Below are 26,110 nucleotides of genomic sequence, written 5' to 3'. Positions count from 1 at the left end.
ATTGAAGGTTTCACAGAGCATAGGGCACCATTAAGTATTGTCCTTTCAGTTAGCACAAGGCAAACTGTGGTGTCTTCTCATGCATTACTTGGTGGTAACAGCTGGGAGACAGGTGCAAACCTCAGTTTGGTAGATCTCAGTTTGAGGAGGGTTTTAGTTATTAAAACTTATATTTAAAATAGATGTAGTTAAGGGATCTAAAATCTGGTTTATAAGTGTGATGATCTAAGCATGGGCAACCACCACTGGCTTTTTTTACATGAGTTTTGTGGATCAAACTCCATTCCTCTTGCAAGTAATCTCCTAGCTCCCAGCGGTCCTATTTCCCTGTACGTTTTTTATCTTCAAGTTCAACGGTCAACAGCCTTTGCCAAGATTATGCTTGGGTGGTTACGCTGGTGACACAAAATAACAAAGGTATTTGTCAAGGCTCAGTCACCAACCTGAAGGGCTTTTCAACTGTGTGGACATACCTGTATGACAACTGAACTCCTGTGTAACTCGGCGGGGCCTCACTTGAACTGTATAAAAAAACGTTGCAGTCTAATTAGCTGCCATAGGCATCATTAGAGGTCTGTTTCCTCACGTGGGACTAATTGCCTAAAAGAATTAACAGACATGAAGGAAGTATTTGATGTTTCCACAGAAATCCTTTGAGGCTCCATAGGGATAAATCTTTTCCTCTCGTTTTTTACTGGCTGCAGAAGAAAGCTGAATATTTTCCCAACAGAAACTCAGCCATTCTCTCAGCATCCTTGACATTGGTAAGCAGAGCAGGGCGTCCCCATTTTTGATACTCTGGGAAGTAGCAAAGGCCTCAGCAGAGAACTGATTCTCTCAGTCACCCTTGCTCTCTGCTAGCACACTGTGCCTTTTGAATCTTAAGTCAGGCCCATTGGATGACTGTGTGAAATGAGGCCACATTGAAAACTCACAGTGCAAGACTCTTTTCTGCACCTCGGAGAGGTCTAAACTTTGAATGAAATCAAAGAGGCTACAAGCCCAGAGCTGGAGGATGAAAAGGCTCCCGCAAGTCAAAGAACAAAGAGGAGAACTTGCCAATGTGTGTGGAGAAGATGCATGTTTCCCACAAAAGAAAGAAAGAAGAATGAGAAAGGAAAGAGAAATGGCTTTGTGAGATGCCCTGAAGAGCTGGAGCTCACTATCGGGCAGCATGTTCCCTCAGAGATTGATTTCTGTAGCGAATCAGAGATTAGGAGGTATATGCTCAGCTAATGGGTGGCTTAAAAAGAGTAAGAGGTGGAATGGCAAATACGGCATAAATCAAAAGTAAAAACTTCTCTCTTAATTTGTTGAATGTTGCTAATTTTTCTTCGTTTATCTTTAGGGCAGGTGGGGATGAGAACAGGAAGGATCAGGTATGAAAGGACAGAGGAGTAGAGACGAGAGTATTGGGAGAGATGACTAGACTTCAGGGGCAATTTGGGGGGGTTGGGAGGAAGTGTAGAAATCTAGTGTGGTAGGAACTCCCTGGAATCTGTGAGTGTGATCCTCATAAGGATTTCTAATAATGGGAATATAAAGCCTGAACTGACCACTTTCTGTAACCAGGCAAGGTTCTAGCAGTAGGACAGAGACACCACCCCAGCCACAAAACCTTCGACTTGCAATCTGTCCTGCCTGCAATATGTGCTGGAGAAATGATGGCCCACAACCTGTGAGAGTAACCAACCAACAGCTGGTCCACCTTGAGGCCCATATCACAAAAGGGAGCCCACACCTGATACATCGAGGACCAGATGCTGCATAGCTCAGAGACCTAGGATAAAACCAAACACAGCTGGCAAAAAACAAAGCCAATGGAATGGTTCCTAATGATAATCTCCTATACTCGTGGATTGGTGCCTAGCTCAATTGGCATCAGAGAGGCTTCATCTAGCAGCTGATGGAAACAGATGTGGTCACCCGCAGCCAAACATTAGGCAGAGCTTGGGGAATCCAGCAGAAGAGGGGGTGGGAAAGATTTTAGGAGTCAGAGGGATCAAAGACACCACAAAAAAGTGGCTCACAGAATCAAATAATCAGGACTTATAGGGGCTCACAGAGATGGAAGCGACAATCATGGACCCTGTGTGCTGTGCTAGGTCCTCTAAATATACCTATGGTTGTCTAGCTTGGTGTTCTTATGGGACTCTCAACAGTGGGAAAATGGATGTCTCTGAGTCTTTTGTCTGTTCTTGGGACCCTTTTTCTCCTACAAGGTTGTTTCGTTCAGCCTTTATGTGAGGGTTTGTTCCTAGTCTTGTTGTAACTTGTTATGCTGTGTTCGATGGTTGATGTCCCTGGGAGGCCTGTTTTTTTCCAAAGGGAAACTGAGGAGAAGTGAATCTGGAGATGAAAGGGGATGTGGGGTGACTGAGAGGAATGGAGGGAGGGGAGGCTGCAGTCAGGATGCAAAGTATGAGAAAAGATTATATATATATGCATATGTATATATATAATATTCATATATATATGAATAAATAAGAAATGGAATGCATGATAAGAGAATATATATGGAAAAACACCCACAATGCCAGTGATCCTAGGGAAGAAAGGTCTAGATGAGAAAGTGGGCCTGGGGAGTGGTTTGGTCTTTAGATGGGGCAGTTCTGTCAAGCTGATCTTAAGGAGCATTTGCTTAAGGCTGAGCAAGATAGTAAAGCTATATCTTTAACCTTACAGGTGACAATCAGTAACACGGGGCCCAACATGAAGGCAACACAGACAGACTTCTTCCTGTTTCTCTTCCTTCCCAATATGCCTTGTTTCACCAGAATTGATGGAATAAGGGAGAGTGAAAATGACGGGGGACATACATGTAGGCTTTACTATGTGCCTTGCACTGTTGGGACCTATTGATACATGCTTCATCTTTTTGATGGTGGTGGTAGAGGTTGAACCCAGGGCCTTGCACATGCTAAGTAAGTACTCACTGCGCTACATCAATGATTCACTAAGTAATGAAATTTGGTCTTGAATTCACTCTGAAACCCAGGAAAGACTTCGACTAGTGATCTTTCTGCATCAGCCTCTAGATCATTCTCCTAAAATATTATTTATTCTGTGGGGTACATGATGTATGGAAAGTACAACCATGGAGCCAGAATTTTAACCTAGTCTTTTGGCCTTGAGTGCACAGCTCCTGCCCATCATACCGAATACTCTGAGTACTGTCTTAATGCTTCTGAAAGCTTCAGCGTGGGGAGAGGGCACATATTTCTAGCCTCATTTTCTTCCAAGATGCTACTATAAATCACTGTGGTTGTTTCATCTGAAATTACTATAATTTCAAAGCACATTTCTAAGTTAAATAAATGGAAATATTCTAATTTAATATATTGTAAAATATATACAGTAACAACAAAGAACACATCCTAATATTATATCAGACTTAGTCAATGTTCCTAATAGCCTTTTTTCAATACTTCTAAATATATAAATAGTTTTGTATCTAATATTATAAGCATTCCCTGTGATTCTATGAGACTTTCATAATGAAATTTTAGACTGATGGGTTTATCTCTTTTGGAATATTAATTATATTTTGAATTTTCTAATCACAGAATGTAGAGATCTAATATAAAATTTAAAGGCGTTTTTGGGAGATCTTGGTTATAGAAAGATACTGCCTTTTCTGAACCCACCTTTGCTTGTTTTGTTCCTCAGGGATTTACCGAACAGAAAGGGATAAAGGCACTTTGTATGAGCTGACCTTCAAAGGGGACCACAAGCATGAATTCCAACGACTTGTCCTATTTCGACCTTTTGGCCCCATCATGAAAGTGAAAAAGGAAAAACTCAACATGGCAAACACGCTTATCAACGTTATCGTACCCCTAGCGAGGAGGGTGGACAAGTTCCGGCAGTTCATGCAGAACTTCAGGTTGGTTTGTTTGCAGGGTGCCCTGCCCTTTTCCTGACATTGTGCCCTTTGCCTTCATTCCCCCTGCCATGTACTCCATTCTCCTCAGTTTTCTTCAAATGAAATTGGTCATTTGTATTTGCCTCTCCCTAAAGCAATTATAAAATCCTTGCTTGGGTGTATTTTCCTTAGAAGGAAGATCTAGGAAGGATGGGTGGGCTGTCAACAGCATCTACAAAGATAAACCAGGGCTACACCTGTCTCCTTCAGCTCTTACTTGACAAACCAGGGCAGAATGTGTTACCTTCAGTTATGACGTGGGCCTGGGCTCATCAGCTGAAAATGAGATTCTCAGAGGCAAATAAATGAGGCTCAAAATCATCATGAATGGGCAGGATCTGGTGGGTGGTGAGAAAACCCACAACAGCGATGACCCTGGGCAAGCAAGAGACCCTGGCTCACAGAAGTCTGGCTTCATTTGCTGTCTGCTCTAGCTGCATCTGGAGTGGGTTGAATCACAGTCTAATTCTTATTCTAAGCTACATACCCAAAGAGCCTAAAGTTAAAACTATGGTAAAAAGACATCAGGGAGTCATTTTTGTAGGTACTCAGTAAGTGAACTTCTATTCCAGGATACACTGATGGAATTGGTCCATGTGAGACTGGAAACACTCTTCCAAGCCTCAGTGGGTCTCATTATCTTTTGAGTATGGAATTCACATATAGGCTGATGTTAACCAGATAAATGGCTTAATCAGTTCATTTTAAAGAAGCCAGATTATTTTATCTAATCATAAATTTTGAAGCATTTAACTGATTTTTAGATCTCTTATCATTAATTTTATATTATTAAAAAGCAGTGGTGTTCAGTAGGAGAATGTGGTTGGGAGCTCTCAAATTCTCGCTTATAAGCACAAGTGTGATCACTTGTAGTTAAGTTCCTTGTGTCGGGATCAAATCATCTTTGAAGACACCTTTGAGCTTATCTGGTAATGGAAGATGGAGACTATATCTAAGAGCCAGGGCCTGCCAAAAATAGTGCATGCAAAGACAGATACCCATGACAGAAGCTGAGCAAGTATCTACTGTGCAGCCAAGGAGATCCTGAGTGTGTAGAGGGCTCTGGACAATTGGAATGTGAAATCATGAGTATCCAGATTATTTAATTCTATGTAGGAATGTGGTAAAAGAAATGATGTTTCAGATCAGGGTCTAAAAGGAATCATGTCAAATATAATGCTAAAATAAATGGCCAAGATTATCAAGAAAATGGAATTTTTTTTCACACCCGAATTTAAAGTCTGACCAGTTAGGCCAAATAGGTTCCATGGGAAACTACAAACAATTCAAAGTGTTTCCAAGACGATAGATGGCTCTCCAGAAACTGATGGCAAATCCCCTTTGCTGAAGACAACACCTATAGAACTCACTGAACATGGAGAAGTCAAGCTCATGTCTCCAGAGAACCCTCATCCCTATGTGGTAGCATCTTTGGTACAGGAAGGTACTCTGCACACTACCAAAAGAGAAACTTAAACATCAACCCAGCTCATTGATTCACAATGATGTTCTGCCTACAGAACATTCTATGATATGCTTTGCAACTTCAGGTTGGAACAGCTCTGGTTGACACTGAAAAATATACTGTAGATAATTTTATGCCCTTTATCTGTTGTGTATATTGTATCATAGTTACCCAATGTTTTAGATTTTGTTTTAGAATTCAGGGCTCAGTGGGTAAAAACTCTTTCTGCACAAGCTTGGTGGCTTGAGTTCACCCCAGAGTCCTTGTAATGGTAGAGGAGGTGAAGTAAGTCCACAGAGATGTTCTCTGGCCTGCACACTCTCTCTATGACAAGCATAACTACATACATTATGTCTACACATAGGATAGTATGGAATAAAGTTGTTTAAAAACTCAATAAACGGTTATTTTGAAGTTTCTAATTTAAGAGGGCATCTTAGTTTGTAGAAGTGGACACATGGCTACTAGCAGATCTTTGAGCAAGGTAGAACAGAAGTGACCCACTTGTTAAGTGACCCACACCTAACCACTGTTTACATTAATTCAGTACCATTTCACACAACCTTTCTTAGGCTGGTTCATTGACTACGCATCATTTAATACCACACGAAACATCTTACATGTTCCATTTTTAATGAGTTACATTTTACCTTCCTCAAATTTATAGTACAAAGTAGAGAGTCTGCTAGAAGGAGCTGCTGGGGTTCTGGCAAATGTGTCCTCACTCTAAGAGATATTAGTTTCATGCCAGGCGGTGGTGGCGCACGCCTTTAATTCCAGCACTTGGGAGGCAGAGGCAGGCGGATCTCTGAGTTCGAGAGTTCAAGGCTAGCCTGGTCTACAGAGTGAGCTCCAGGACAGCCAGGGCTACACAGAGAAACCCTGTCTCAAAAAAAAACAACAAAAAAAAATTGAATAAAGAGAGAGAGAGAGATATTAGTTTCTAAGAATTTTTTCTTGTATTAAAAAGCTATTCACACAACTGACTACGATTAGAATTATAACATTCTTTAATCATATTTTAGTATGAGATTGACCTGATTAAGAATTACAGTAAGAAAAAATCTGGACATTCTATACTCTCCCCTTCCTCTCTGATTCAACATCTTTCAGGCTAGCCACCTGTCTTTTTACCTAGTGGGGGAATGCAATCTTCAGCTCTTCTTTTGTGAAAGGCAAATTCTGTATTCAGGTGGATTTGATGTATTTGTCTTGTATTCTTAAAATAGCATCTCCGTTCCACAATTCTTAGCTGGTTGTGTTTAATGGGTAAGAAATACTTAAAAGGATAGCCATAAATATTTTACCATGGACTATCTACTTATCACCTTTGTAGTGTTAACAGAGGAACAGGTTGGCTGGCCTTAAGGGCTCAGAGCACACTTCACTTGGGACTGTATAGGCTTTCCTTTAATGTTGAGTGATGCCATGGAAATGAATTAAGAATCTTTGTCTTTTCTAAAAGTGACCTTTGCCTCGCGGCTAGAAGAATCCCTCTTTAGTCCTGAATCATAGTAACTTGATTAGGATATATCTCCTCTAGGCATTAATTATTCTCTGGCTGTTTGTCAAGAATATAGTTTTATGTTGTTTTCTGGAGTCCTTTTTGTTAAGGTGATGGCAATTTGAATGATAATAGCCACTGTAGGCTTATATATCTGAATACTTGCTGAATTGGGAGGCATGGTGTTGTTTTGTTAGAAGAGGTGTGTCACTGGAAGTAGACTTTGAGGTTTCTGAAGCCCATAATATTTTCAGTTAGTGATCTTTCTCTGTCTCTCTCTCTCTGCATCATGCCTATGACCCAGGATGTAATCTCTCATGTTCCAGGCCAGCCTTCCTGCTTCTATGTTCTGCACAATAATGATCCTAGACCCTAACCCTCCAGAACCATTAGTTCCAATAAACTCTTTCTCTTACAAGCTGCCTTGATTATGGTGTCACTTCATAGAAATAGAAAAATAATTAATACAGTCATTTTATGGATTTGCATGACTTATTCAGGTCTATGCTACATGGGCACAAATTGTCTATTTCATAAATTATTTCAATTTATTAATATCTCCATTTTTTCTTGTGAGTGTGTTGTGTATAAATGGCAAATGTGTATATGGTATGTGGGTATATGAGGTATGTTTGTGTGTTGTATGTGTATGGTGGCTATGTGTAATAGTGTGTGTGTTTTGTGTGTATATGGTGTATGGGTATATTGTGTGTGTGTTGTGTGTATATACGCACACTGTATATGTATATTATGTATATGTATACGTATGTAAGCATGTTGTGAGTGTGTCACAACACAAGCCCATGTGTGTACATGAAGGTAGACGTCTTCCTCTATTGCTCTGACTTTATTTTCTTGAGACAGAGTTTCTCTGAACCAAAAGTTTCCATTCTCCCCCAGGTAGGCTCTTGGGATATGCCTGTCCTTACCCTACAATTCTGGGCTTATAGCCATGTGCAGCCTGCCCCCCATTTTTATGTAGAACCTGGCATTCAAACTAAGGTCCTTATGCTTTCAGAGCAGGAGCACTTACCCACGGGGTCATCCACCCAGCCCTTCTCTCTAGTCTTAATGCCATTATCTTTATCTGTATGCATGCAAGCCTTCCCTGATGTCAGGAATTTATTCTATATCGTTCTAAGATTCTTTCCGTTTGTTTTGCTGTTTTATTTCCTGAGTACACCCTGTGCCTGGTACTCTTGTTTTGTTTTAAAATGAACTGTTTTATCATTGAATTCATATTTTAGTGAAAGTGGAACAATTTTAAGAAAGTTTCCTTTGGTTGAGTCCTGTTCTCATTGAGACTATATTTTCTTTTTGCTTTGAATGTTATTTTGGAAATAAATAAATAAATAAATAAATAAATAAATCTCTGACTCCCTTCAGCCTTCTTCCCACACTCTCTTTCTTTGTCTTCTTGCCCCAAGGGTTTAGATGCTGTGCTGTTTCCTAATCAAAGGCCTTCCTGAGCTTTTACCTCATGTGAGATCCACTGTGCCCACCCCAGCTGTATTCTGAGGGCAGAATATTGTTTGGTTGATTTCTATGATGTGAAAGAGCAGATGGAGACAAGCTTAGCTGGCTTGGTACAGCCTCTGTTGGAAGTTCCCAGTTGCTGTACCCCTTCTCAGTTGTGGAGTGGTATGGAGCTTTACCAGACCTTCTTCTTAACTATTCCTGCGAATAACTGTTTACAACTACAGCTACACAGAGCTTTGACAACTGATGAGCTTGAGAAATGCTAAACTTTACTACTTGTTTTTAACAAGGAGTTTTCTTTGGGATGCTGGGCAGGTCAGGCGATTGGCAAACAAGACAAACTCACCAGGGTGCTAATTTTCTGAACTTCCCAACAGACAAATAGGAAAGGGAAAGGCAAGGGCTAGTGGATATTAGCTTTAGTATTTAGTGAAAAAACAAAAGGTGTTTTTTGGGTGAGGCAAGCTTATTTCCAGCAGCAGACCCTCAGGGCTTTCGGTTAATAGGCACTGGATGCCAGGTGAATGCTCTTTCTAGCATTGGTAACAATTACAGTGGCAAGAACTGGGTATTTCCGTCTCCTGAGAAAGCATCAAAACCCTACTGTGCCCTTTGAGGCCACTGTAGGTGATAATAACCTTGGTGCTGCAGGGCCTCCAGGTGTGACCTTATCTGGGATCCTGGAGGTTATGTGGCTGGCACTTAGGAAAGCTCCTTCTTTGGCTGCCATCAGATTAGCCTGAATGCAAAACCTATAGTCCTCATGTGCCATTTCCTTACCCATGGACATCCTCCCACCACTTGGGATCACAGGACGTCTGGGGCTCCCATGGGAACTTTTCTGAAGTCGGGTCATGTTTGCTCGCGCACTCTTGGCCCAGGAGTTATCACCTGAAACTGCTTCCTCTTCTTTGCTTTGGGTAATCACCTGCTTGCCTTTGAAGCTGTCTCATACTTGGCTTTGGCTGCTGAGTTTCTCTCATCTGTGATATGGATTTTAGGCTCCTCTGTGCTTTGTTTGATATCAGGAAGACTCACAATAACAAAGCAATAGATCTTCAGATCGTTATCTCTGCCTCTCCCCAGCATGGCGGGGCGAGGGGGGGACTTTAATGGAAAATATGCTTCATGGGTTTTTTTTTTAAATCTTTCTGTTTGCTCCAATTTTGCTTGCTTTTTTATTTTGACTGCTTCCAGCTGGACTGAACTCTCTTTCTTGTCAAGTTCTTCTTCAGACTGGGTGGGTTGTATTTGTTTGAAAGTTGTTTTCTCCTTCTGGCTCTTCTCACCCTTCTCAGGTCATTTGTGCTGTTTTAATGCACAATCAGGGACATCTTCTATTTTACGTTCTTTGGAGGTTTTCTCTTTCATCCCATTTTGGCCTAGAACCTCTAAGATGGCTTTGGACAATTCTGGGAAAGTAACTTAAAGTGGGGATTATAGAATTTCTAATGGAAGCAATCCTTAAGCATTTGGCTAAGCTAATATAGGTGACTGAAAGTCTTCCAGCCACCAGGACTGTGACACAGATATATGCCTGTGTCCTCTCTATTCCTTAAAAGGAATGGATGCTATCAGCAGAGTACAATCTCTTTCTGATCCGTGTTTTAATACCATTCCTGTGAGCCATTTCATTACTCACAAGCCAGAGCTACACCAAGAAGCTTTCATATCTGATGAGGTTGTGAAATGCAATCTTTATTAGTCATGTTGTTTTAATAGTTTTCTTTAGGGTTTTAATAGAAGACTACGGGTCATATAGAGATGTCTATCCAAGAAAGTAAAAAATGGCCAATTGGAAACGAAAGTGTGTTTTCTGTATTGCAATGAGAATCAGAAAAGTTGTTTGATTGCAGGTCCAAATCCACCATCACTTCCTAACAATGATCAGAACACCCAGATACTAGAATAGTGGAATCATCTGTTGATTCATGTTGGCACAGGGGTAAGGGAAAGGATGCCCCAAGCCCAAAACAGAATGTCATGATATAAACAGATACCAGAGTATCCAATAACCCTCTCTTCTCTCTCCAGAATAGGACCTGTTCCTTACAGAATCCCTAGTTCCTTTATGACTGAGTGATTTCCATCCTGCTGACATAAGAGACCATTGGGGCCTGGTGGATTGTTATTGCATAAAACACTCCAATGCGTGGTATTTTTTCCATTCCTGATATATCTAAGTAGAAACTGACTTGGGAAAAATAGCAATGAGATTGCTTGTAGTTAAGCCTTTTCTTAGCTGGGAGTATGTCCTCTGCTTTGCTCCTCTGTATAGAGCTCACTCACCTATGATGCCGATCTGAGATGGCATCCATCAGTCTCCAGAAGTTAACTATTTTCTTGGTATCCTTTCTGCTCATCAGCCTCCACAACTACGGTTATTCCACTTCACTACATTGTTGCTATCCAGTTGTCCCAGTTTTCCTGCAACTTGAGCCTCTCTTTGAGTGTGGGATTTTCATTTAGAAGACCTGGAGAGTCTGAAGTAAACCTGGATTGTTATCCCCTCGGAGGAATCAAACATGATAGTCCTTTGTTAATCCTTCTCCAAGGAAAACCAAATGTATCACATAACCCAGGCGCTCACTGAATGTGGATTCCTGAATTTGTGTGTTGATCTGATCTATGTTGCTACAATAGTGTTTACAATGAGTGTATATAATGTTGATTAAGGCAGGCCTGGTGGGTTATGACTATACTTTCAGCCCTTGGGAGGTTGATGAAGGAGGAGTAATGTAAGCCTGAAGCCAGCCTGGGCCACATAAGAAATTCCAGGCTAGACTGGGCTATAGAATGAGAGTCCTTGCTCAAAAATAAATAGATAAATTAATTAATTTATTTCATTAAATAAGAAGTAAAACAAACAAACAAAAAAACCAAAAAGAACAAAAAGGTCGTTTACTTAGGTTTTGGTCTTAGAAATTTGAGGCTTAGTCCTAACATTGACTTGTTCCTGGTGAGGGTATCATGATGACTGGAATTAGGGTGAGAACACATCACACAGGGAGAAACCACAGCATGAAGGAAAGAAGCCTTCAAGAGCCAGATAGGCCTGTGCTCTCCCCACTCTCCCCTCCTCTCTCTTTTCTTCTCCTCTCCCCTCTCCTTTTCTTTCCTCTCCTCTGCTCCCCTCTCCTTTTTTCTCCCCTCCTCTCTCTTCCCCCTCCCCTCCCCTCCCCTCCCCTCCCCTCTCTCCCCTCTCCTCTCCTCTCCTTTCATCTCACCTGCTCTCTCTTCTCTCCCATTCCCTTTCCTTCCTCTTCCTAGGCCTTAGCCATCTTCTCTTGCCCTCCCTTTCCCTCCCCACCTCTCCCCTCACTCCCTTTCTTTTCTTCTGAGAGAGGATCTAGCTTGGAACACATTCCATTTCCCAAATATTGGAATGATAGGCATGTATCAGCATGTCTGGGTAACTACACAGGAACACAGCAAAGTCCCACAAAACGCAAAGTAATTCCTTCCAATGACAGTTCTCCCAATGACTTAACCACCTTACACTAAACCCCACCTCCTGATACCATCACACTGAGAGCTACCGCTTTCTTCTTAAATGAAAATCTCATGCATACCACACTATAGTGGTTTCCCCAGGCCACTCAGCATCGGGTATAAAAACTGACATCCCAGCTTTATGACACATAGCTTCCTGCTTTCTCTTATCCAACAGGAGATCACTAATCTCCCGTGACTCTTCCAGTCATTCCTGGTATTCTCAAATGTGCAAGGACATGTGCTTAGAATGTACTGCCAGCCCAAGTGTCATAGAACAAGGCCAGCTCCCTGCTTCTGATGACAACTGAAGCAGCTGCCACTCATGCCTCCGAGGCTGCTGCTGTCACAGTGCATACCATCAGTGCCTAACCCCCAACTATGCTTACCCTGCTGCACTGATTCCCCTCAAGTCCTGGTGTACATTGCCAGTGACCCCTCAAGGCTTCCGATTCTGCAAAGGAAGCTTTTAGTGTTGCTTCAGCTCCATGCCTTCCAGGGAGTCACATGGGATTTCACAATGATGGTCTGGAGTATAGGACAGCCACTGAAGGGGTACATGTCTCTTGAAGCCAATCTTTCCCTTGTTCGGATCAGATGCTATTGCCCAACTGGATTCTTAAGACAGGGCTTCAGAACTGGGAACATTCCACTCTTTCCAGCCCTATGTACATTGGCAAAGTGTGGAGATACTTTTGATTCTGACAGCTGGATAAGGAGAGTGCTGATGGCACACAGTTGATGGAGGCCTGGAATGATGCTGAATACTCTTCAGCACACAGAACCAATCTTCCCACATAGTTCCAAGCTTATTTTCATGGTGAATTTGAGAAGCCATGTGTATCATGAGTTCTATGCCTAAGGGTACAACACCTCTTGCAAACAGATCTATGGAAGCCTCTAGACCACCAGATCTGTTTGACCATGTCTGGCCAGCTTTCATATCAGGAACCTAAGATGACCAGTCCTTCCTCAACCCCACGATTTCCATGTGTTTTGTTGAGGTTTTTTTACTCCACATCTTTCTGCAAACAGCACTGTGTTTAAGAGTGAATCCTATACAGTAAGACTGTCAGATCTGATAGACGCATCCCTTCTATTGCTAAGATGGCCAGCTCTGGAGACATACTACACTGATTCTTAGGGAACCAAATATGTGTGTGTGGCTCCCTGCACAGCTCTCAGAGGTCACTGGAATGCATTTTCTTACCTCTAAGCCAAGATTTGGGCAATGGTCCCCATGCTTCTATAAACAGTTCAGTCCAACAGAACTCAAAGACCAAGGAATTGTGACTCTGACTTCTCAGGAGATAAAAAATATAGTTCAGCATAAAGGACTGTCATACATGTTTTCTGCCTAAAAATGTATCGTAACTACTCTTGGCACTGTGTGACGATGACTTGGGGAAGAACAAATGATTTTATTGGGAAAGTCATCCTTAAAAGGTACAGTCTTTATGATGTAGATGCAGAATTTTCAGTTTCCATATTGAGGTCTAAGAATTGGGGCTGTTGAAGCAATGGGGCGTATTCTTGGATCCAAGAGTACTCCCAAGAGGGGTTGACAAGACCTGAGTTCCCTGCAATAATTTATAGTTTTACTGACTACCCTACCACAGTATCCCTGGGGACATGCTCACAGAAGTAGGCCTGTTACTTCAGTAATATAGATAGCATTGTCCAAATACAAATGATTCGTAGCATAAACCTAAAAGTCTATATATGGCATGAGTCAGTCATTTTTTACTTCTTTTTAACCTTTATCTCGGAAACAAGCCATATCTGCACATGTTCATCTAATCACACATATTCCCATAGACTTTTGACAAGGACAGGTCAGTCAAATAGAAAAAGTTTTGGAAAATACAAAGACCATTCAGACATCAGTAGTGGGACTTGCACAATCTCAGAGAGGAGTGGTTTCTTTGTAGGTCATTTGAGTCCTGCCTAGGAGATTGGAAACTTCTTCAAGGGAAGACATGACAGCCCTACTTGTTGTTTATAATCCCCTGGTAGAATGTCTAGCATGTGCTGTATTGTCAACAAATGCTTGTTGAATGAATGAAGAAAAGAATTCACAAACACCTAAAATGGAGAACTGGAGGCAGATACCCAAGCAAGCTTGGATTTGCCTTTCTGAAACCCTAACCTGACCACTTAATGGTTAGGCCTGATCTATCTCTCTTGATTTAAAAACACCAAAGACAGAGGCAGCAAAGACATTACTGGAAAAAAAACAGAATGCTTTAACTCAGGCTCAGCAAGTGCCTCCCTCCTGATTCAGGCATAGGTCCCCAGCAACCCCTCCACACACAACTTTACAGCACAACTTCTCCAGCCCCTGGCCTGTGTGCACAATTTCCTTCCACTCTGGTGGAGGAAGCAGAAGCATTATCTGGCAAGTTTGCTAAGGGAATCCTTGTGCACAGGGACTCTCTCAGAGGCACGTCTGAAGCCAGGCTGAGCATTACATGCCTGTTGCTTGGTGTCAGGGTGACCTTCCTTACAAAGCTCTTCCTTCTTGATCCATCCTTTCTGAATTCTTCCCGTCTTCCAAGTCCCTATCCACCCTGAGCACTTACCACACTTCCTACGTTCTACCCATCCGATGACTTGGTGTCTGAGCTCATTTTATCTCCCAAGTACATTTTTCTGGGGCAGGAACTGTTCCTTCTGTTGTTTCTGATGTTTCCCAGCAACTCCAGGAATGTGGATTTTACTTTTAGATGTTATAACAAAAAACATCTAGCAATTTGACCTCTATAAATAGGGCCAAGATATTTCTGGAGTCTATGACTTAGATTATTGTTTGAATGTTAACAATGGAAAAGGGGCACAGGAAATACCAAAATATCTCAAAATACCATCCCACTGGCAGAACTTCTCTATTGGCTCCCAAGAGACACCATTTCACATCATCTCCATACACATATACTTGTGTGCGGAGATATACTCATGCCTCATAGGCATGTATATAGGCATATGTATGTACATGCCATATATGCATATACACATAAATATTTATGCATGTTTACATTACATGCATATACACATACAGTTACACACATACATTTGAAGAGCAAACCCTCAGACGAACCTAGCAGATTAGCTACACGGTATGCTTAAAAGAGAAGGACATAATAAGCAACACATAAGCTTTGGTGAGGATTGAATCTAGAGCAGTCAAGAGCCGAAGACCTGGACCTGGGAGTGCTGAGCCAAACGGCTGCTTTCTTAGGACCTTAAATCACTAGGTGCTGGGATAGTCAGTTATGCGGTTCAGACTCTGTTTCCCTGCCTGTAGTGACATGATTGTCCTGTAACCCAAGATCACAACTGGTGGATTCTGAGAAGGGAAGCGAGGCTGACAGCTGGAAGTAGAAGAGACAGGAAGCAGTGAGCACAGCGAGAACAGACTCTCCGGAGACAGCTTCAGTGAGACAGCTCATTCAAAGGGGGCACAAAGGCTACTTAAAACTTTGTGGGGTGGGTAGGGACTTTCAGAGTGAATGTGCATCATTGGTTGGGGCCAGGATGCTGGGGCTGCCTTATTTGCATAAGGAAGAATTCCAGGTGCTACATTACATGACCTTATATGCAGGGAGAAGTCTAACCAGGCTATCAAACTATGTGACCTCCTGGGGTCCGGAGAGGCAAAAGTGGGTGCACAGTCCAGGACAGCTGAGGCAGGGATACCATACTTCTGTACGATCAGGATGAGATTCTTGAGGTTTCGATATGCCTCGACCCTCCTCTTGTTCCCAGCCTGCTCCACATCCTCACTCCATGGTTCCCTGGCTCCACACAGTTGTAGGAGAGCAATGGCACAGTGGTAGGGTTTGTGTATGGAGACATACACATATGCTCATAGGTGAAGACCCTCTTCAGGGACTGTAGCTATAACGGAGTTCTCAATTGTAAGTTGTACTGTTATACTCCAGGCTTTTCTTTTCAGGCTTTTGTTCCTTCTAGTTGTACAGAAATCTTTTAATCAAAACTTTTAGGCCTAGGGCTTTATATGTCTACATGATTAGTTCGTGAAGAGTGAGGTTTCTTCCCACCTTCTTGGAAGGGTGGGATACATAGAAGGTACTGGTGTTTCCTTAACAGTCAGGATGAAGATGAATATTTCTAAGGCTTCCCACAGTCTTAAACCGAAGATGATGGTTTACTGTGGGTCATTTGGTAATGAAGCCTGTGTTGTTTATCTCACACAAGGGAAATATCCACAGGTAAATATTTCTGTTGTACCCTCTCTGGACATTAGATTTCTCCTCTGTAACACAGAACCAATGTCTTATACCTCAGAGACTTCCCAGAACCTGTTCTAGGACAACTTGATGCCCCAAAGGAGGCTAATCCAGTGGTTGGAGTACTCTAAGGTATCTCTCATCTGACATTTTATTTACCACATCTGCATATTTAAATGTATTTGTTTTCCTGATAAGATAAATAAAAATTGAGTGTCCAACCAGGGTGCCCTTCTCTTCTGTTTTGAGTTTACTTTAAGTCTCTCTTTGATTTATAAAATATTAAGGGAAAAGAAGGAGGAAGATGGCAGGGGAACATTGGTCTGTGTCTTACTATAAATGTGCAGACAGACTAGACACACATGTGTTTTGTTTTCCAGGGAGATGTGTATCCAACAGGATGGGAGAGTTCATCTCACCGTTGTTTACTTTGGGAAAGAAGAAATGAATGAAGTCAAAGGAATACTTGAAAACACTTCCAAGTAAGTGCCATCTGGCACCATAGCCAGGAGTCACAGCACCAGGGTGGGTCTTCACATCCAGACCCATATCTGCTTAGCTTTAGTTAATACTGTGTAACCTGGGAAGTTGATTGTTGACTAGGCATGGGAAATTTAGAACCTTCCCTCTTCAGGAGACCACTCAGTCTAATACCAGTCTTATTTATGTCAGGGTGATGACTTTGGCATAAACTGCCCCGTATGGTAAAGGCATGGAACACAGGCTTCTGAGAGCTCATGCATAACTGAAAGCAACCTCTCTCAGCACCCCAGGTTTGAGAATTTCATATTTTCATAGTCAGATTTAGGGAGAACACAGCTGTGCAGTGAGCTCCTACTCAGCCATTGCTTGACATGCTAAGAGCAATACTCAGGCTCAAATCTCATCCATAGAGCAAATGGTCTCACCCTTTCATCTTTGCCTTTCATCCATTATTCATTTAAAGACATCAGGGGACACCCAGGAGGGATGGCTGAGGCAGGGTCCTTAACTAAACACATCCAGTTAAACAGAAATTACTGCATCCAAACCTTTAGACCTAGGGTTGTTGGTTGTAACTCATTGATACATTGCAGAGTGTAAAGGGGGTATTCAGAAGCAACAAAGATGGATTCTTTTTCTTTTCCAAGATAAATAATCCAGGGAATCTTGTACAAATAAGAAAACCAGCATGGAACTGTCATAGTCTATGCTTGCTTGTCATAGAGGTGTGCAGAAAAAGTCAGGCAAATAGCTCTGATATGTGTGAAGTTTTGACAGCTTTAGTAGTACTCAGCAGCAGAACTAGTCTGAACAGGTCCACGTGGTTAGATATAAACAAGACTGTCTGTTTTGAGTTTCTGGTAAGTGGTAATTGGATGGCAGATGAAGAATGACTTCTAAGATGGAGAACACTTGCAGTGTTTATTCTCATGCTGTCACCAGACTTGTGTTAATAGCCACAATTACAATCTCAAACTTCCCAAGAGCAGAGATCATCAGCTACAGTTAGAGCTCTATGACCATCCCACGCACACATCTGCTATTGTAAATAAAGTTTTATTGGGTGTAGCAGGTCTGTTGATTTACATGTTATTTGTGGCTGTTAGATTCACAAAGCCTAGCAATTTATTATCTGGGTCTTTATAGAAAAGGAAAATGGTCCACCCTTACCCTAAAGCAATAGGATTCAAAAAGTAAAGGCCTGTGTGTGAGGAGGATTAAATCCAACAAAATATTTGTAACTGAAAAAGAATTTTTTTTTTAGTTTAATGAATTGCTGTAACCCTCCTCTCTCCTCTCTGCTCAGTGATGGAGACTGCAGATGGTTAGGGTTCATGTTCTCTGCCCAATGTGCAAGTATTAGCATCTTTTCCAAAATCCATTCCTGGACAAAATTGTTTTTAAAGTTTTGCAGGAATTCCAAACCTGCAATCAAGATAGAAAAGAAGATGTGGTAGCCACTCCTATGGGCTGCACACTAAACTTCAGGAAACTGCTCCATTCCAAAGTATTTTAAAAGACTGCCCAGGCAAGTGACTCCAGGGTGCACAAAGAATCCTATCCTATTGGGTTTGGCACTTTTTTTTTTTTCATATCTCAACGGATGTTGGGACATTTGCTTGTGGTAACACAGACTAAGATGTATAAAAACTGTATGTACAAGTAGAAGGCTAGTTTAGACATGTCGTAGGAAATGTTCTTTCTAGGGACTGGAAGCTTATGTATTTTTCTTAAGCAATTCCTCCCATGTCAGGTTTCTGGGTTACTAAATGTCATAATCATGTGGTGCTACAAACATTGTGTAACACATTTATTTCTACAATGTTCAAATTTATTGAATAGCAATAAATTCACAAGATGTTTGAGGTTTATTTTTATAATATGTGTATGCATATTTTGCCTCCATGTGTCTATGTGGGCTATCTGCATTTCTGGTGCTTTCAGAGGTCAGAAGAAGATGTCAAATCCCCTAGAATTCGAATTACAGCAGTTGTGAGGTACTAGGTACTAGGTGGGTGCTAGGAATTAAACCTGGCTACTCTGCAAGAACAGAAAATACTCTTAACTATTGAGCTATCTCTCCACCCCACAGTATAGCAGTTCTAATGGTATCAATTAGTCAGTCTACCTTGGTATTCTGACTGTGGCAAATATATGCTCTTATATTTTAATCTTAAGTTTCAACTCCACACAGTGCATAGCATTGTAGTAAATCCACCTATGTATTTATATGGCTATATAGAGTTACAAAAGGAATGTAAGAGGCTGAAGCAGACTTTAATAGGTTTTAGAAGTGGGCCCAGAGTAATTAGACTCTGTATTCACAAGAAAAGAATGCTGGATTATAAAGATACTGGTGTTGTAGGGATTGAGCTGCAGGAGAGTTAGTTTTCAGAATAAAGATATAATCAACTACTGAGGCAAGAGAGTAGAAACTGGTTAGAGCAAGAAATAGTGGATTCTAGTCCAGACAGAAAGGAAGTGTGTGGTAGATAGGCAGTTAAGCAGGCTACATCAACAGCCATTCTTGGTTCTTGATGCACACAGCAAGGACCCGCTGAGAAGTCAGTGTGGAGCAATGGTCATCTCAGTCCTAGGTATCTGACACTTATGGGGTCCAATTGAGGGGAGTTACTTACTTTCTCTGTTCTGGCATGTCCAGTAAGTTTTGAGGTCTGGATTTATTGATAAAATTGCAATATGTGCCCTTACAGTCTCAATCCACCCTGGTAGATTAGAGGGCAGCACCCCTTTTGATACTATGAAAAAGGCATGTATCAGTATGTGCAACATGGCTGGCTCCAGACATATGATGGTGTTTACTAGCATTTCCAGGGGCCCTGTTATTCTCTACTCTCAAAAGGGGTACAAAAGCTGCTTCTAGGGTCAGAGAGATGACCCAGTAGTCAAGAGTACTGGGTACTCTTCCAGGGAGCTACAGGTGACTCCTAACCACCTGTAACTAGCTCCAAGGGACTTATAGATACTTTCACACATGTCACACACACACACACACATACACACACACACACAAAGAGAAAGAGATATTTAAATATGCATAAAATACAAACAAATCTTTACCAAAAAATGCAGTCTCAAGACTACTCATAGCCTGAAAAACCATAGTTTTGTAGAACACAGACTGACTTATTTCAAGGTACTGCTACAATACCTGGTGAGTAGAAGTCTCAAAACGTCTCTTACTTGGTAAAGAAAGCATAGTATCTGAACAAGGGGAGCAAAACCAACTGAGTCATAAGGAATGGTTCACCTGAAATGCTGGAAACTATCCAGAAGTGAATCCACTATGTGCAGAAAACTATACGCTAATGACTCCTGGGACCTGTGATTTGAAGTAATGAAAGCTACATAAGCTCAAGCAAAATTAATTTGCACCCCATTTCTCTATGTGGATGATATTTGTTATACTGATGCGAATGATGACCATGGTGTCCTCCACCAGGTGGGTGGGATCTTTTGGGATGCTTGGGCATCTATAGTAGCTGAGTTCTTCCTTCCAGAATGTTTCTCTGACACATCCTTGCCAAGATCCCTTTGGGCTTCTTTTCATTATTGTTCTTGTCCTTGTAATGATTCCGTGTACCATTTATTCTCTACTTCTCTCTCAACCTCAGATCCTCTGTGTATCTCTTCACTCATTCCTGGCCCTATTGTCTCTGAACGCTAGCCATATAGACAATAGCATTTATGTTAGGCATATGCTATGTAATATAGTGAGTTACACTTCTATAAAACCAAATTTGCAGATAGATTATAAGTTGTTTAGTAAATGACAATATATCTTATTTGTACTCATAACTCCAGCACTTGACCCAAGGTTGTTCATTAAAAGAAAGCTTCTACCAAGCAATTATTAGATTTGGATATACAATAGTACACATGTGTATGCACACGTACAGGCACAGGCACATGCACACGCACACACACACACACACACTTCTGTCTGAGGCTTTACTTAGATATCATCACTGTTCTTTTAAGGTAGCAAGAATGCTTATTCAATGGCATTTTATTTTGAATTACTGTTATTTTATGAACAATCTCATTAAATGTTCATAACAAATTTTGGTGCATGGATGTATGTGTGACATGAACATGTGAATGCGTTTTCACATGGATATACATAGGTATTTGTACACATGTGCATGCAGGCATGACTTTGGAATTAGATATCTTTTTGGATTGCTCTCCTCCTTATGTATTGATGAAAAGTTCCTCACTAAACTTAGAGCTAGATGCTTCCAAAAGTCTGATTAACCATTTGTTCCTGGATTCCCTGTTTCTGCCTCCCACTTGCTAGGACTACAGTTAGGTCATCACATGTCTTCTATCTCCCCAGGCTCTCTGACCTTTTGTGTCTAGCTTTTTGAGGTAAGTATTATTATCAGCTTTCTTTCATAGTTGATGAAACTGGAGCTGAGAAAGCTCATTCCTGAGGTCTTCACTCTAGTCACGTGAGAGAGCCAAGTGCCCCTCAGTGCCCTCCTAAGATCCATAATTGTTAGTTGAAGGTAATGAGATTTGTAATCAGGCTAAATGAAATCCCCTTCATTTGGAGATCAGTATTGTAATTAAACTGTTCTAAATCCAGCTAAATGCAAACATTTTCAGAATATCTAAAAATAAAGTCTTATTTAATGACTAGTTTGCAATGTTTTATGTTCTCTTCCTCTGAGTTTATACTTCCTCAGTTGAGCTTTGTATTTCAGTTGATTGCTACAGATTGGTGTTTTGCAAACTCTGGTTTGTGATTCATTAGAGGATTACAAAATCGATTCACTGGGCTTAGTCCAGTGTGTTTAAAAAAATAGAGTAGAGTAGGCTGCAAATTTTCCAAATGAATCACAGGTAAAAAGGATACACATTGTTTGATGAACCACTAGTTTCATTGCACATGCCTATGTGCATACACACGTACATACCCTGTGATGTGAAGACAGTAGGTTCCTTTGTAAAGATTGTAGTTAAAATGTTTACAATCCCCTGTCACAGAAAATGGCACAAATTACTTCACAGTACCTGATTCTTAATCTACATATTTTCCCATGATGTTCTCAAATAAAAAATTAATTCAATAGCTCTCAAATATACATAAGCTTCGGTATAACCTTGACTGCTTTTTAACATGCAGAGTGCTTGGACCCAGCCCCAGATATTCTGAGTCAGCAGGCTTGAGAACCAGCAAATCAGTTTCCTCAGGCACTGTTGTGTCTGGTCATGGCTCACTCTGAGCAGCACCGGTCTAAGAGGCCATTTGATTGGAACTGTATAATAGGATATTTTAAAAATTGTAACTTGGAGTTGAATTATCATGCATCTTTGTCTGATCATGAGGACACAGAGGCATCTTTCAGAGAAATTATATCCCAGAGAAATTATATCCCAGAATTGCACTACCAGTGAGTCACTGAGAGGTAGGCAGCTAGCTCCTTGGGGAGGGTACCTGCTGTATAAACATAAGGACCTGAGTTTGGATCTCCAGCACTCTGGGTGTAGTCATATGTGTCTATAACTTTGGAACTGGAAGAGAGAGTAGAGATAGGAAGGTCCTCAGAGCTTGCTAGCCAATCAGCAAGCACTAGCTTCAATGAAAGATTCAATTTCAACAGATAAGATAGACATCTGATATGAAAGACACTGATGTTGACTTCTGGCTTCTAGACACTCACTTAGACACATGTACATGCAATCACATACACGTGTACATACAAAAATGTGCATACATATATGATTTATATATGTACACACATACACACAGAGGGGGGGAGGGAGGGAGAGAGGCTGCTCTACCCCATGTTTGTGAGAGGAAGAGAGGCTTGTAGTTGTGGTGGTAGTATCATGGACCTGCCTTACCACAGTGTGTAATGGCATTTCAAACCATCACATTTTTGTCATTTCATGAAGATTTCATCTAGATAACTGAGGGGAGAATTTGTGTGTATAGAAGGGCAGGAGGACCACATGTAAATTCTCAGCTAAAATCCCACAGTCAGATAATCACAAATGTCATTGTGAATGTGGACACGTTGGAACTCTTGTCCACTGATGGCAGAAATGGAAAATGGTGCAGCTACTGGGTAAGAGTTCAGTGGTTCCTTAAACAACTTAGAATTACCTTCTAAACTAGAAATTTCATTTCCTCTGTAAATCCAAAAACAATTGAAAATAAACATTTAAACAAATGTGCACAAATATTCAGTGGTATTGTGATCAGTTTGCAAGATGGAATCAACTCCAATGCCCATTGTCTGACAAAAAATAAATACTATAAACTAAAACATGAACTATCCATGCAGTGAAACACTATTCAGCTATAAAAGGCAGTGAACACATGCTGTGATGTGGATGAAATGTAGAAACATTCTTCTAAATGAAAGAAAGATACAAAAGATTGACAATATCTAATTTCGTTTATATGAAATATCAAAGATATGTACATTTTTAAGACTGAAAGTGTATTAGTAGTTTCCAGGAGTTGGGTATTTAAAGGAATAGGGGGTAACTATTCACTAGAACATGGGGGTCAAGACAACATACTGGAAATGGAATGACGTGAAAGTTATTCAGTGTTGTGGTTGGAATACTTGCCACTGTATTCTGTACCTCAAAGTAGTTCATTGCCATTTACATTTTTACTTAAGAATATTCTGAGTTCCCTATAGACACTTACAAAACCAGCTTGTGTAAGCTCAAACTGTTGAGAATTCAAAATCGACTACTGAAAATGCTTACAGAAAAAAACAGGGATGAATGTATGTCTGGGTTTCAATTCTTCATTGCATTCAAATGTCTTCTTTTGACAGTAGAGCCCATAAAACGTTTTGACACTTAGGGCTATGCAGTGTAAAGTTTTAAATTACACATTTGCTATAATCCTAGCTTCTAAGGAAAAATTTCAAGCATTTTTTTAAAATAAAAGGCTATTGTGGGAAGTGTCACATTAAGAGGATTTCATTACAGCTGTGAGAAAATGTCTGTATTAGAACCAACCATATGAGACAGCAAGGTCTTTTATCACTCTTAATCTTCTCATTTGGAAAAATGCAAGGCAATTAGGGGAATTAAAAGCAACAGAAGCAATGGTTTCTCAGGTCATCATAACCTCTACAAAAATGACTGCGTGTAACCGAGAGGTCCTCACGCATCAGATTTATTATATCAAAGAAAGGAACTGAGTGGGAAATTCAAGTGCTTTGTCAATTATGAAGATAATTCAAGAAGTAATTAGGGATAAATCATGTATCCTTTTGTACATCCATAGTAGAAATTTACATACTAGTGAGATGGAAAGCCCCCATTCCACCACGCTCAGGGCCTGTTTCCTGCTATGCCACAACTATAGGCATGTCATCAAATATTGCAATTCATTGTGTAAGTTAAATATTTCAAAAACAAATTGCATCCTATTTTCTCAGCTCTGTTTTCTCTTACTCCAGATCTACCTCCTCTTAAAAGATAAGGTTTTTATTTACCCTTTCAAATCCTTCCACTAGTTTCAGCCTCTTTCAAATGGGAAGTGAGCTTGTATAAAGAGTAAAGGCTTCCTGGTTAGCACATGAGAGTGCTGAACTCTCCTTGTAGGAAAAGCTCTTTCCAGACAGCAAGTTCTTCAGGAAGTAACTGGAGAGACTCAGTCATTTCTACTTACTCATCTCTTGCTGTGCCGAGTGTTTTTAGTCTCTCCTTTGTCCCTCTGTGTGGCACTTATGAGCCAGAACTGGATAATTTCTGAAGGCAGGAGGTGTGTGGAGTTGCTTCCTTTAAAGGATCTGAACCTGCTAAAGCCTCTTGTGCATTGGTACGCTTGATACAATAAGGTATCAAGATACAAGAACGACTAGGGCAGGACTCAGTAGTATGCCCAGAAAGGTCTCTCTAGTTTGCAGGGAGGTACTCAAAAGATGTGAAAAGAGCCCTTTCAGAAAGATATGAAGACAGTATCTACTTGGAAAGGATCACAAGAAGAAACATGTGGTCCCAGTCATATGCATACCTTTATGATTCATCTATCATGAGTGTCCACTGGCTTGACACCAGAGTTGGGCAGGTGGACAACAGACCTGAATGCCTGCATGTGGACTCAGTGGTCGACACTCATGGCCATGACATTATCAGGTGGAGAAGTCACTGTACAATGGACTTTGAGGTCTTGCTATCCTGGCAGCCAAGGGGGACCCATAGGTAGATGACAGAGACAGTACTATCCTTCCTTGATAGATGGCCATTGATGATTCTAACCCCATGCTGCTTTCTTTGTGTACATATGTCCCACTACTCCGGACCTGGTGAGCTATCAGGGCTTCAGAGTAGGCCAGAGGAAGTTGTCCCTGGGTGGCCATGCCCATGGTAGATGAAGGGGCCAGGAAGTACTGTAGAGGACAGAGTTCTATGAGGCATGGGCACAGGCTGCTGGGCTTCATGTGTCATTGCCCCAGTACTACCCCCTGGTTAAACAATGTATATACAGAGGAGATGCCCTCCTGGGGCTATCAGTGTACCCTGGAGGCTGGTTGTGATCCACATTGGGAATGGGTAGTGCCCTGGAAATCGCAGGGAGTACCTTATCTTTATAGACAGCATGGATGAAGAGAAAAAGCAAATTGCTGCTATGTAAGGTCAGACAAAGTGTTTCTCTGGACCTAGGTTCTTGGATAATTTTTCTTTAGAAGCAACACATTCAGGCAGAGAGGGTAACGTTCAAAGGCTTTTTCTAATCATTTAAATTAAGGTCATCTTGAGACCTAGTGCCATGGATGTCCCTCCTCTTTTTCCAAAGACTGTCATGCAAGCCCTGGCCTCTGATGTGGAGCAGATGAAGGTGTTTATTGGGACAAGCAGCTTGAGCCAGGATATGAAGAGTTTTTGCGTGGAACAAGATAGATTTATTTGTGTGTTGGGCAGGCAGATGTGTCATATTCTTGGTTTCCACTTAAACTGTAGCATCCCATCTTTTACTATCTCTTTGCTTTCTGTTTACCATTGTATCTCTTATAGGTTGTTGTATCTTCAACACAGTTAGCTCAGGCATTCATACCACTCACCTTGCATTCTTCTTTTCACATAGACATGACTTCAGAAAGTATCTATACAGATTGACTGCAGCCTATCCCAGGCTGCAGTAGCAATGTCCCTGCTCTTCCAACATAACATCGAAGAAAAAAATGTGCCTCTTGCCTTAGGAAAGGTTGCTTAGGACATGTTCATGCAGAAGAGATACATGCTTAAACCAAGTGTGGGTCACATTTCTGTAACCCCACACCTTAGGTGGAAGGTAGATTGTCAGTTTAAGCCTAGCCTAGTCTACATAAACATGATCCTATTGCATTAAACCAAATAAATAAATAAATAAATAAATAAATAAGCTTTTATATTTAAAATCTTTCATGATAAAATTTAAAAATCCCTTTAGGACAGTTATCTTTTAAATTATGAGTCAGATATAACCTGAGGGCACACTGTGTTTTGAAATGATAACTTTCCTACTCTATAAA

General features: G+C 41.0%; 1 protein-coding gene across 2 annotated transcripts in view; it reads left to right on the top strand.

Moving 5' to 3' along the window:
- Positions 1–26,110, top strand: part of Csgalnact1 (chondroitin sulfate N-acetylgalactosaminyltransferase 1) — a 170,273-nt gene that overhangs the window by 125,435 nt on the left and 18,728 nt on the right. For both annotated transcript variants that reach the window (XM_028789067.1, XM_028789068.1), the window contains 2 exons: positions 3,670–3,886; positions 16,496–16,597. In XM_028789067.1, the coding sequence (XP_028644900.1) occupies positions 3,670–3,886; positions 16,496–16,597 (319 nt within the window). The remainder of the gene's footprint in view (positions 1–3,669; positions 3,887–16,495; positions 16,598–26,110) is intronic.

Source organism: Grammomys surdaster, unplaced genomic scaffold (genome assembly GCF_004785775.1).
Source record: "Grammomys surdaster isolate TR1022 unplaced genomic scaffold, NIH_TR_1.0 125780, whole genome shotgun sequence".
NCBI classification, from domain to species: Eukaryota; Metazoa; Chordata; class Mammalia; order Rodentia; family Muridae; genus Grammomys; species Grammomys surdaster.
Note: the sequence above shows the minus strand (reverse complement) of the source record. Positions and strands in the feature narration are given on the sequence as shown.